The sequence below is a fragment of the Xyrauchen texanus genome, chromosome 4 (assembly GCF_025860055.1).
Source record: "Xyrauchen texanus isolate HMW12.3.18 chromosome 4, RBS_HiC_50CHRs, whole genome shotgun sequence".
Taxonomy (NCBI): domain Eukaryota; kingdom Metazoa; phylum Chordata; class Actinopteri; order Cypriniformes; family Catostomidae; genus Xyrauchen; species Xyrauchen texanus.
The window spans coordinates 19,456,923-19,470,595 of NC_068279.1; the positions used below are offsets into that span (position 1 = coordinate 19,456,923).

Sequence of the window (13,673 nt, forward strand, 5' to 3'; positions counted from 1 at the left end):
GAAATCTGGGTCCAGAAGCAAAACTAGAAAAAAACAAAACAATCCTAAATAGGACAATTCTCCAGAATACGGTGTGTGATGGGCTACCCTGAATGCAGTCCAGTCCTCCTCCGTGTTCCTCCAAAGGTAAAGTGTAGGGAGTCCGGGTGGGCCCGGTGATCCTGTCATGCCTCTTGGCCCATCTGCTCCTCGGACTCCTCGAGAACCCTGTTTAGACATATAGAGTGAATGACTTCATCTTCACAAAACAAGCTCATATTACCTGAACACTGCATTGGGATGCTGTATAGAAGGTTGATATATACAACTGTTGTATTCAAAGAATTAGAAAGACAAGTGTTTTACCTCACCTTATCACCTTTGTATCCAATATAGCCCATTTTACCTGCACACCCCTGTGCAAAAAACAACAGCAAGATCATTGAGAAACACTGGCAAAATCTTTAACTGAATGTCCCATATCTGATGTTAAAGGGAACTTTATGTTAATTTTGTAATTAACTGGTTTCAAATTCTTGCACTAATCTGTGAAGGGGATGATGTAATTTCACTGATCTAACAACCATCAGAATTTTTTTTTATGGAAGACTGGTTTCCATCAAACACACGCATGGAAATCGAGCCACAGTAAAAGCAAAAGACTTCATAGATCATGAAACTCATGAACACATTAATATTCATAGGTCTGTGCTTTTCAAATCTTATGTACATTATGTAATTTGACATCAATTGGTAGAGTGCTGCCAAACCAAACTTTCTACAAATTGCACATTTAGAATTTAAAGTTGAATAGAGTATAGTATTGAAAGGCTGTCATTCAGAAAAGGATAGATGTAGTAATGAATGGTTATGTTACTAGATCTGTTTTTACCAAAGCATCATCAATGGAGTGTTCCTCAAATCTCTTTTCATAGAGAGAAAGATTATACAACATTTAGGTTTTGGCAGTGATGTATTCCAAAAAATTACTGACATAGGTTTGGATATGTATACAATCAAGAATAGACTAAGAAACATGCAAAGATGTTTTCAGACGAGCAATATGATATGATTTGAGATCATAATTGGCAAGTTCCCAATTTTAACTACAAACAACTTAGAAGTAAGCAAAGTGTTCGGTTACAACTGATGCACAGGAAAAAATCTCAAGTTACTTTAAATATACAAAAATCTTAAATATTTGACACCAACCTCTTGAGATACTGAATTGCTGTCATTTTACTGCTAAAACAGCTGATCAGGAAAATATTATCGCTTTTTCACATTTCTAACAATATTTCTAAAATATTATCGCTTATTTCATCACCAATGAACCTGTTTACAATCTTACATGAGATTTGAAATAATCACATTATTCTCTGCTTTTGACGTCAAACCACGAAGAGGCGGTCACACAAAACATGCGTACATTGGATAAGCTGGTAAAAACGGCGGTTAAGGTGTTTCCATGCATGCTACGCAAAATCTGGGTAATGGGAAAAAATCTACCCATGTAATTTATTCTTATGCCGTATATTACCTTACACCCATTATTAAGGAATGCATTTACATGTGCTTATTAAGCATAATTGGTGGAAGAATGTGCATGTAAACATGCTCATTTTAGTTGTGGTAACTCACTCTTTTCCCTGGAGGTCCAAAAGGCCCTGGGTTTCCACCAAGAAGCTTGTAACTCCTTCCATCCAATCCTACTACAACATCACCATGTTTAAGTGCAACTCTTGCTGTGCTTGAGAGATTGTTATCAGCTTGGCCAGTGCCAACTGGCATTCCATGGCCTCTTTGTGAGAGGTCATCAACCAAAGCCTGTTGGGATACTTTACTGGATGTCCCAGAAGTAAGTAAATAACCTTCTTCAGTCAGCTGGTTTAACTCATGTTCTGAATGAACTGTAGATCGGGCCAGATTCTTTTGACTGCCTGAACGCTTCACATTCAATATAGAATCCAAATCAGTGATGTCCCCAGAGGACTTCAAAGGAATCAACTCCAAAAGATCTTCACCCAAATCTGCTTTCAGTTTTTGAGAGCTGAGGTTCTCTTCTGAGGATTTGAAAGAGGTGGACTGGATCTTTTTGTCACTGGTGTCCTTATACCTGCTATGTGTTCTAATAAGAGGAGATGTGAGAAGGTCCGACTCTTCCACCACTACAAAGCCATGAACTGAATGCTTTGAAGTTCTGTAAGGATAAGATTCCCCATGGAGATCTTCATTCTGAAAGGTGACACTGGAGTTCTGGAAAATAATTAAACAATATAAGAGACTGTGAGGAACTATTTGCATGGCATACAAAATACAATAACAAAACAATACCAATATTCTGCAACCCGTTTTTAGAACAGGATGAGAAGTGAGGAAACAACAAGTGATAGATGGACACCACAAAAGGTCTCATAAAACCACAAAAAGGTTGACAAGTGCAGTTTTTTGTCCAGTGATGATGTATTTCCTATTGAAACAGGAAATTTGGTCAGACATATTGATTAGCTTGTCCCCCGTTTTTTTTTTTATAGCCAATAGGATTCAGTTATGTCACAGCCATGAACCATGGACTGCTACTTGCTTGCTACTTGCTTGGACATTCATTGTCATTCTAAAGAGCATTTGATTGGAGAAATAACTATGAAGCGCAGGATAGGCTAAATTTAAAATGTTTATACCTGTCTACTTAATTAAGAGTTGTCCTTTTTTCAACTTTTAGGAGGACACTAGCATGTAGGTGGCCTCAAAGCCTTTATATATGCACTAAAAGCCACAAAACTCTCATTTTTATTTATTAGAATCACTTTAAGAAAACATTAAACCAAGCGAAAAGATTATAATTGAGGACAGGGCCAATGGCCTACACGTGATTCTGAGTTGTGAGACCTATGGGTTCCATCTCACTGTCCTCCTCTTTTACTGTAACAATAAGCCACAGAGAAAGAGTACTCAGGCACTTAACACTGTAAGGCGTCTGCCTCAGATGAGAAGGACACCTGATCCTCTCAAGGGTGACACAGCTCCAAGAATAATTGTTTTACCTTCCTCAGTGCTACGGGTTACAACTTTGGCTGGAACTGTACCGACCACTGGAACAACTCCTGTGAGAGATGCAGGAGTAGCACCAGAGACTCCAAGAAACAATTACACTTTGTAGACAAAATGAACCAGTGGTTTGTCTGAAAGGAAGTGAGTTAGTAATATAGATGCTCCATATAGTAACAACTTTTATTTCATGTTAAAAGTTTAAATTAGGGCTGTCACTTTAACACATTTAGTAAAATTATTACTTATATATATATATATATATATATATAGCCTATATTTCACATTTCCCTACCATTGGAGCCATTCAAATTCTAACTAACACCTAAATGCAAAGCATGTTTTTGCAAGTCCATGGTGAGCCTAGTCCCATCTGCTACTACAGGCAACATGCCTCACCAAAGGATGCATGACAGGATGCATGTTTTGAGTTAAAAAAAAAAAAAAACCCAGCTAGACAGAGTGCAACAGAACGCAGGCGTCTTGAGACATGTTTTTTTTTAAGCTTTTAACTTGCGGCATCTTAAAAACGCCCTCATTGAAAACGTTCTCATTGCGTGAGATGCTATAAAACAGTGAGAACCAACAGCAGAAGACATCTGTTTGATGCTGCATGTTACACCAACAATTCAAACAGCACAGATGGAATATAAGAACGTGTCCAGTATAAAGGGTCTCTATATCTACATCGGACTGTCTGACAAAGTCGACTGTAAAATGTACTGTAGGCCAGTGAAAGACTTATGTTCAGTGAAATTGAAACAAATAATATAATGAGTTAAAAAAGGCACTTTCCTTTTAAATATCATCATCGACAATTATAATAGTATCTTTGAATTATCTTCACCAATATATATTGATATATGCAATTTGATTTTGCTATAGCCCTTGTTAAACTGACTATTTCTACAATAAAAACACCAAATATTCTGCATGGCTAAAGATCTCAACTTGGGAGACTGAGACACCAGTATGAAGATGACGCATGGACTTGCTCTGTCTGGAGGTATTTAGAGATATAAACAAACATTTCAGAGAGACTGGAAAATAGCTTGGAGCTTGAGGCCCTGGGCAGAATATTATCAGTGATCAACATGGCTGAATAATGAGAAGAGGCATCGTAAATCATAGTTAAGAGGGAGATTCTAGCAGGTTAATTGCTGAGGGATCCAGATGGGAAAATCTGACACTCCATTAAGAAAATCACCCAGGAACATATTTGTGGACCATAGAGAGAATAGATCACAATCAGTGACATCAGAGAGGAAAACAGCATACAGTTCTTAAAGAAGAAAACACTTTACAGGATACAGTTCTTTTGGCTACTATACAAATGATCTCAGTACCTCAAACCAATCAGATTAACTGGACCAAAAAAAATAAACATCCACTTAACATGTTTTTATTTATTGCCGTCTTATGATCTTCTTAATCTCCATTCAACCTGCAGTTTCCAGCCCATTGACCCTCTTAGTTCAGCCCAGTTTCAGCAGCTGAACATACAAAAGTGTTAATGGGAAGGTCTCCATTGTTGATTTATATTTATGAAAACAAAACTCAAACAGCACAAACCGATACCATTAATTGTGAAATCTGTTTACACTTGTTTTTTTTTTTATCTTAATAATACACATTTCAAGGTACAACTAATACTCCAACAAATAATTATTTGATATTCAAAATATTTCCCTGTATGTTAGATTAAATTAAAATGAGATAAGAAAATTCTTTATTAATCCCTGCAGGATCATTTCTTCATTACTGTAGCAACACTTATATAGTGCAGGTGTTATGAACACAAAAACAATTCAACATAGTCACACAATATCTGACAATAAAATATAGTATACTACGACCAGAAACAATATACCACTCAGTTATCATACTGAGCTAAATTTATTTTCTGAAAATGTCTAAACCTCAAAAATCATTGCACTTAAAGACATGCATTTCCTACCATGGCTTTCCTTTTGCCCTCCACATATAATCCTAGCAGAAGCAGATCTAGTGCAAGGTAACATCCCATATAAGTGAAGTACACCATGATTGCTGGCGATACACACTGCACAACTGCCCCAGTATTCTTGCTAAAGTTTCAAGACAGTGCAAGCTCTCTCCAATGCCCTCCCAGAGACAGAACCACCCAGAGAGGAGCTGTGCCCACGTTTCACACATAACAGCCAACTTCTGTAAGCCTTCAGACTTTAATCCGTTCAAATGAACAGCACCATATAAAAGTGCAATAGCCACTTATTGTCCTCTGATATGCTTGTCTGTGGTTTATTGGGCAGTTTGAGGGTGATATAAAAGCCTGTCTAATGAAGCATTGTGTAGACAGAGGATATATGCAATTAGTAGTATTTTTTCCTGAAATATAAAAAAGGAATACAAAGGAGGGCTTTCATGGTGGCAATTTACTCAAAAGCTGTTGGATTTAAAAGGTAAAGTGTGTAATTTTGGTTACACCAGCGTCTTCCATTGGTTTCTCAAACAGATAGTCTAGCCCCAAACTCACACCATTGGTTGAACCAGTGTTGCTGGCTGTGTCGGGCTGCTCAAAACATAGCAATGTTTTGAAAGCACAGCAGAGTCAGTGTTTATATTTTTCAGGGAAATCAACCCTCAAATGGCTTACTTGTTGTCTCTGCACATTAAGCTGAGATAGGAGAAAGTATTTTAACCAATATATTTTTTCATTTCGGTTCGATCTGAGCAGAAACTTTATTTTTCCATACTGGCATTCCGGTACCGGCGATCTGCCACGTCCTTTACAATTGGTAACAGTTTAGGACAAAATTAAAGAATGGTTAATACTGTTCTTTTCTACAAAACAACAATACTCTGGAAGGTTGGGTGAAATACCATTTACAGTGTTTCCAGTTCTCTCAAGAAAATAAGGGTCTGATCTGGAAAAACAAGACCAAATTTAGGGACTTGCCTCAACCAAAATAAGAGAAAATCAGCTTTTTTTTTTTTCAGTGTTAGGGAATTATCTGCATAGAAATATAATAACAAGCAACATATTCTGTATCCTATATAAAATTGCATATTTTCAATAAATGTATTCTTAATATTAAATATATCCCTAAAAATATTTCTAAAATAAATCTGGAGATCTAAAATCAATATCAATAGCCAAAAGCTCAATCTCCTGCATGTATGCGCACACGGTTTGGGCATGTTTTTGGATTTATGGTGGCAGTGTCATATTATTTTAAAAATTGAATTATTACTTAATGATCTAATTATTTTATTTAGTTTATTTGCTTTAATTACAGATCTGCTTCTTGGTCAAAACAGGCAGCATTAAATCTGCATGAATGCATCACATCTAACAACAATTCAGTGAAGACTTGGAAACAACTGAGAAATTAACTTTTTGCCTCAATATTTTTCCTTGTATCTGGATTAACTGTGCACATATACATGGTAATTATTTATAGTCATCTAAAAGGGCTTAAAAAGACTAAAGAGCATCTCAAAGAAGACTGAAGCCACAACATGCTTTAAAGGACAGAAATGTGTGATGTAGCATTTTCCTTCACAATCAAAGCATGTGCTTTGTTCCACAACAAAAACAGAGAAGGTTCATTTTTTGGGCAACATGAACTGGTGTAATTTGGTTTCATGGAAAACATTATTGGAATGAATTATTTTAAAGGACTATGGAGTGGTGGTGGTGTAGTGGTCTAAAAGACTACACTGGTAAGCTGTTAATCAGAAGGTCAGTGGTTCGATCCTCACAGCCACCACCATTGTGTCCTTGAGCAAGGCACTAAACTCCAGGTTGCTCTGGGGGGATTGTCCCTGTAATAAGGTCTCTGTAAGTCGCTTTGGATAAAAGCGTCTGCCAAATGCATAAATGTAAAAGGGATTTTGTTCCTGTTTTCTGAAACATTCAGCAAAACATCTTGTTCATTTAGGGTTTTTGTTTTCATTATTTGAAATGTTTTCAGACCCCTGATTTTAACATTGAAAAATATGACACACTTCACCTATAAATCTGAAAAGAGCCATTGTCAGATATTTTATTCACAGATGAGGCATGTCAGTATTTACTTCAGTTTCCTTGAAGCTCTCTGGGATATGAGAGGGACAAAGAAGACATAGGTTTGGAAACTTTAATAAAATCAGATTAAATCCATATTAAAACCAAATTAGAGGCTATGTTAGATTTAGCATAAACACCGGGGATTTCTCCATCACTGCCAAACCGTGACGAGTAACAGAAGACACATTCAGACATCTAAACCCTGTTAACTGATGCAAAGAAGCCACAAAGAAGAAAGATTTATGAAAGCACTAGTGAACCATCAATTAGAAATGACAATTTGTTCCAGAAATAAACTTGATGAGGTTAGGGTGGATTCAAAGCAATTTTTTTTAAACAGACCTCCAGCACTCACAATCAAAGCACTGGAATGGTGAATGACCACAAGGTCATTAAAACAGCGAGGATTAGTGGTGATGGTTGTCATAGTAACAGAGGTAACTCAGGGACATTAATCACAAATGAAGACTCTGTTCCATGACTTTCCTGTGGGACCCTGTCTCTGAGGTCTGCACAATTTTCACTGCCAGTGGGAGTTGGAATCCACAAATCCCCATAGCCTAATTAATCAAATAGCTAAGACCACAAGGAATGATGAGAGATATTCTTTTCATCTTATAAATTTAATGGGACATGTACTTATAAAGTGATTATAGAGAGGTCCCTAAATGTTTGATATTTAAGCCACATTTAAAAATGCATTCATGTTTTTGCAGAAAACAACATATCAAACCAAGTGGCATATATTTAAAGGAACACTAGCAAAAGCACTTTCTTCAGTCAAAACATTTAAATAAAAGATGTTTCTTAGAGTTTAAAAAAACAAAATGATAGTTGCAGATGACACTTGGATGATTTTTAGATTTATGGCTTGAAGTGTGGCTTAAATGTCAAAAAGTGTCCAAATACAATGAGGGGCCACTGTCTTCAATAGTTTTATTAAAATGATAATATACCATATTGAATATTGAAAAAATACTATTCACATTAAGTTTATATCTACTTTATGATGTCTGCTTTATTTTAGCTTCAAAAGTGTGTTACAAATTACAGCACAGAACCACGATTATATGTCTAACCTTTGTGAGGCCAGAATAAATAGATGATATAGACAAACATTGCCAAGAACATTTCCATGCTGTGCTCTGAAATGGACATATGCAGAGAAGAACTCTCACAGTTCGTCTGCTCCATTTATAATTACTGAACAGAATTACCAAAAGTAAAACAAAAAACGTATATTTGTTTGTTAAAATATCAGAAACAATGCAGTATGTTAACTGGCATTTGGGGTACTGTCATTTGTGGCAATATTGGACACATGACAAATTGTTTAGCAGAAAACAGGGAACATGATCTAAAATCAGCCTCCATTATGCCTCAAATGAAACCATATCCAGATGTGGGGGTTGTGCTTTTCTGCATCTCTGATAGATGGGATGATATTGGAAATGTGGATTGTAAAATGCCACCACATAGAGGGAAGATGCCTAACACAGATTTGCCTTGACTTGAACACAATGATTTTTGATTTCAAAGATGATAACCACTAAATAATTCAACCATTATATGTGTTGTGTGTGTGTGTGTGTGTGTGAGAGAGAGAGAGAGAGAGATAATATAATCTTCTGTTGTAAGAAGGGTTCACAATGCAATTGAAACTTTAATGGGCCAAATAAACTTGTCAACAACTGGGAGATTTTGTTTGTTCACAAATGTTTGGAGATTTGTAATGTATTTAACTGTTTAATGATCATTGATGATCTACAGTATGTTTCAGATCATATTAATTGAGTATGGAAATTATCAAGGATTTTGTGCAAATTATGTCAGCATGAAGTGTATGCTAGATTAGCAATTAACATCTAATCTAATGAGCAAGTAACAGATTTAATATTTCTCTTCCAGAGTCATTGATTCTATTCACATTTATGCAATTTCCACTCATCAAACATCATAATTGTGGTTCCATAAAATGCCCAAATATGCTGAGGATTACAGATTAAGCAAAACAAATAAAACACTCCAGACCACTACTTTAAATCTAATTTCATCACACACACACACACATATACTGTACATAAAAAAACACAGAGTCCACGGTAGCTGTAATAAACAACATGAGCTCTCCTCATACATGCATAATTGTGAAATAACATGTTAAAGGAACATCCAACAAGACTCAACCCTTAAAAACCCTGAAACCCTTCAAGATTATCTTCAGACACTTCCCTTTAGGCAGTGCTGCTGCTATTGGATGAGACAGTTAGTAACAGTATGGAGCACAATTCCCTTCAAAATGTAATCGTCTCCAGAGAGGGATCTTCTCTAGATATTTATGGACTCAATACTTTTAGTACATATTTGTCCAGGATGTAAATGTGTCTAGCAAGATGCGAACATAAATGCAAGCTTCTTTGACAGTCAAATCATCAAACAAAAGCCCGTAAATATCTAATAATATGTCCTGCAGTGCACATAACTCACTGAAAATATACAGCAATGAAGGTGCATAATGACTTTCCAGGTGATTTACAACTTTGGAGCTGTTCCTAGTGTCTACCTACCTAGTGAGCTCTCGGGTCACCCCATCTTACTCTCCCAGATGGGATGTTTACCCTAGCTTTTACAGCACTGAATTGAGACAGTTCCCATGAAGACAATTAATCATGGCACTCTCCATGCAGGAAAATACAGCAACAGTTTTATGAGGACAAATGAGAAGTCATAGCGATCCCTTCTTTCCCCATTTATTCAATATCCTGACCTCCAAAGTCATCCATCTCTCTTCTCCAGCTGAGCTTCATTCTCCCCACATTGTGCACAGGCTTCGTCCATTCATATCTGCCAAATTACTCACCATTTGAGTGGCTGTTTATTCGAGGTAATGTGTAATAATTCATACACAGATTGCTGGTAAACTGACTTGTCAAGGTCTGTAATTAACATTGGGATGTTTCTCATTGTCTATCACTTACCAGACCATGTGTTTCTCTGAGTTCAGGCCTGAGTTCTGGAACCGACTCTACTTCAACAGTCTCGTCTGTGAATGTGGAGGGCTTGGACAGGGTGGTTCTGTTCGATAAGCCATATGGGGACAACAAGGGCCTCTGTGGGGGAATAAAGGAAAACAGGATGTTTCGCTTTAAACCACATTACTTTTAGTAGACAAGAACATTCTGTTAGATATTTTACTATTTGAAAACTTTAGATGTATGACTGCATTTAAATGACTTCAAGTCCTCAACTCAACTTCAGAGCTATTTTTCCATCCAATGCTGTTTTAAACCTAAAGCAGCATATATACAATAAAAAGGTTTAATACTGCACCAAGGCAGCATGTATGCATTGACTCAAGAATAACATTTGCAATAATAGTATTCTAAAATCCATGTTTTAAATGTGAAATTATGAATATAGAAATATGAAATTAATGAAAATATGAAATGTTAAAAAAATGAACATTGTAAAACAAAAATAAAATTATAAATGATTTGAAAAATAATTATAAATGTATTATAAATTATAAAATATATATTAAGTCATGACAATGACAAAATCTGTGTAGTGGATTTGTTTTACACAGATCCAAAGCAGCATTAAAGTATACTATGATACTACAAGTTGAGGTGGGTCAGAACTGGCATATCAGCTGTGCAGAAATTTTGAAGACTAGCCTTCAGATGCTTTACAACTACATACTTTTTTAGGTTCACACATATGTTGATGGAGAGAACAGTGATCCTTGGCAGCATTTGCATCTCCCATTATGAACGTCATCTGTCTCAATTCTCCCTGTGAAGAAGAACATAGATGCCAGAGGCAAATTTGAGCTATCATAACATCCACATAATAATCTATTGGCTTTAGCAAGTTTCTCACTCATTCATGCCTCATTTATTTAAGATGAATATTGAACTTGACATCAAAGTGGCTTTCCAATGCCAATGTAAAACCTCACTGTAGGTATTTAGACATGAGCTGGGAATCCAGATTGCCTCATAAGCTGGCTTGCTGTGTAACCATTCATCTTTAAGTTTCAAATAATGGCTCTGAAAGCAGAGAATCAATGTGGTGTGCCAGCCAGACATGTTTTCCATGATGCAATGCAACAATAGCCAGACAGCTCTAGTTTCATTAATAAACATTATTGTATATAACTGCATTGTACAAAGACATTTTCAAAGTCTTTAATCTTTGTGAGCACATTGAGATTGATGACATTAGGAACGGCTTGATGGATTCTTGGTACCCACAACTGGCATAAGAACTTCATCTGTTACAATTAATTATTTGCTACAGTAAGCACGGATGACATTAACAACAAACTGTATGATATACACTATCATTAGAAAGTTTGGACACACTTGACTGAATTTATGTTCTCATGATCTTAAAAACCTTTTTATCTGAAGGCTAATGCTAAATTGTTTGAAATTAGTGTTGCAGACAAACCTACATTTTTGCCTGTGTATGAATTCCTTTACAATTGTTTTTTTTTGGTGATTTTGACCAGATAGTGAAGGTAAAGCAGTCAACAAGTGCCCAGCATACACTATTTAACTTCTTGGCAATACATAATCCCCAAACTGCTATTTGTGCTACAGTAACTCAAAGTTTTGATGACTTCATTGTTACAGTTTTCCACCATTTAACATAATAGTAAAAAATGCCTAGGTCAAACTTTCAAGAGATAATATACAGTATACCTAGTATAGATACACTTATGACAAAAGTGACCATAAGTGAAGCCTTTAAAAGTCCCTCTTCTAAGCCCCCACCCAGTTATATTTACCCATCTCCCTTATTTCCACACCCTTCTGGCATATTGCATGATGATTATGTTCATGCAACATGTGAACTTTTTGTGATGTTAATAAATACCTCAAAGGGTGTCTCAAACCCTTCCAAGATGCCACCAACTATCAGCAAGCCATCTGTAGTGATGCCCATGTAAGGGTACATCCAGCTCACTTTCTCCACCAGCACACAGTCCACATATATAGCCAGCCATTCAAATGAAACTCCCACTGAGATCCAGTGCCACAGAGAGTCAGACAGTCCTGACACTGAAAACCTGAAGCCAAAGAAAAAGAACTGATGTTTAAAAGACTGCTGACAACAAGTCATAGTAACACTGTTATTTCACTTTTGGTCAGGTTCAGTGCTTAGGTGTTTTGAGCTATGCATTCAATGAGACATAGTGCATTAAGGTGTTTGTACTCATAGTCCTGCTGCTGTGTGGTGATGAAAGTGATGCTGTGTGGGCCTACACGGATCTGGAGTAAAATATCATTATAGAAGTTCAGCAGAGTCAACACACTTCTGTCCACTTCCTGAGAGCTCCGCAGCTGAATCAGCACACTGAATTCATCTGCAAAGCTGTAAACACACGCGCACGCACGCACGCACGCACGCACGCACGCACGCACGCACACACACACACACACACACACACACACATTAAGTATCAAGACTAAAAATATTTAATTATAACTTAAGAAAACAAAAACACAGATTAGACTTAAATTGGCAATAACCAAAGGATTATAAAGATGAATACATAATATCACTGTTGTGCCCTTGAGGAACACACTTAACCTCCCTAGGGATAGTTATTGTAACCTACCTGGTGTTGTTCTTTGGCTAAATAGCATAAAAGTTTTATTACATTTCACCAGCCCCGATGAGAGTCTCACACATGCAATGTACCTCATATTTTAATTCAGTTCTTTCAACAGCTTGTTTCTTGTGTTAATTTAGCTGAATGTACAGTATATTATTTATGCAATTTCAAAGAGTTTCAATAATCACACATGACAAAGGATTTTAAACTGTTTATTAAGAACTTAAGTATACACAAAAGGGTCCACACTTCTTTTGAAATATTATCTGTTTAACAGTTTGAACAACTCATACTCTAACCGAAAGGTAGACTACGTCCCATCTTTTGGAAATTCAGTCTCGGACTCAAACAGGGTTCCTGTACTATCTTTCCTGAGCAATGCTCCCATAAGATTCAGAACACTTGACAATGGGGCTAGCATTGTATAGCCTTCATTCCTCAAAACAATGATTGAATGACGAGTTTCTAGAGAAAGCCGTTTCTTATTTGCCATTTTTGATCTTAAGACATGTGTTATGTATACCTTGTCTTATCTCACTTTTGCCCTTTGTTTGTCATTTTTGTCACTTTTGTAGTTTGAGTTCTGTTTGTTCATTGGCTCCCATTTTCCCATGTTCATGTATTTTAACCCGGTTGTTTTCACTCCCCGCTGTCAATCGTTGAATGTTGTTAAGCCTGGTATGTGTTCCCTGCCCGAGTTCTCAGTTTTGTTTCTTCGTGTTTAAGTTTCCTGTTTTCCCATTGTGGGTTTTTCCTTTGTGTTTATTTGTTTGTTTGAATAAAGTTAAGTTGCATTTGGATCCACTCTCCTTGTCTGCCTTCACTGCCTCATTCATTACAGAACGATTGACCACACACATGGATCCAGCAGCCTATTCGGCGAATTACCGGCTCCTTTGCCTCAAGCAGGGGGACCGCCCTTTGGAGGACCACGTCCAGGATTTTCTGGAGCTGGCACACATCTCTGAC

The 13,673-nt window shown here is 36.7% G+C and overlaps 1 protein-coding gene across 2 annotated transcripts in view; it reads right to left on the minus strand.

Moving 5' to 3' along the window:
* The window catches only part of LOC127635627 (collagen alpha-1(I) chain-like), a 44,962-nt gene extending 34,112 nt beyond the window's left edge, over positions 1-10,850 (minus strand). The window contains exons 1-5 of one of the 2 annotated variants that reach the window (XM_052115785.1): positions 10,781-10,850; positions 10,057-10,188; positions 1,621-2,235; positions 351-395; positions 88-207 (exon numbers count right to left, since the gene is read on the minus strand). In XM_052115785.1, the coding sequence (XP_051971745.1) occupies positions 88-207; positions 351-395; positions 1,621-2,235; positions 10,057-10,188; positions 10,781-10,846 (978 nt within the window). In that variant the 5' untranslated portion in view covers positions 10,847-10,850. Of the gene's footprint in view, positions 1-87; positions 208-350; positions 396-1,620; positions 2,236-4,984; positions 5,107-10,056; positions 10,189-10,780 lie in introns of those variants that run through there. The other variant, XM_052115793.1, reaches the window with a different exon arrangement.
* Between the last annotated feature and the right edge of the window lie 2,823 nt (positions 10,851-13,673).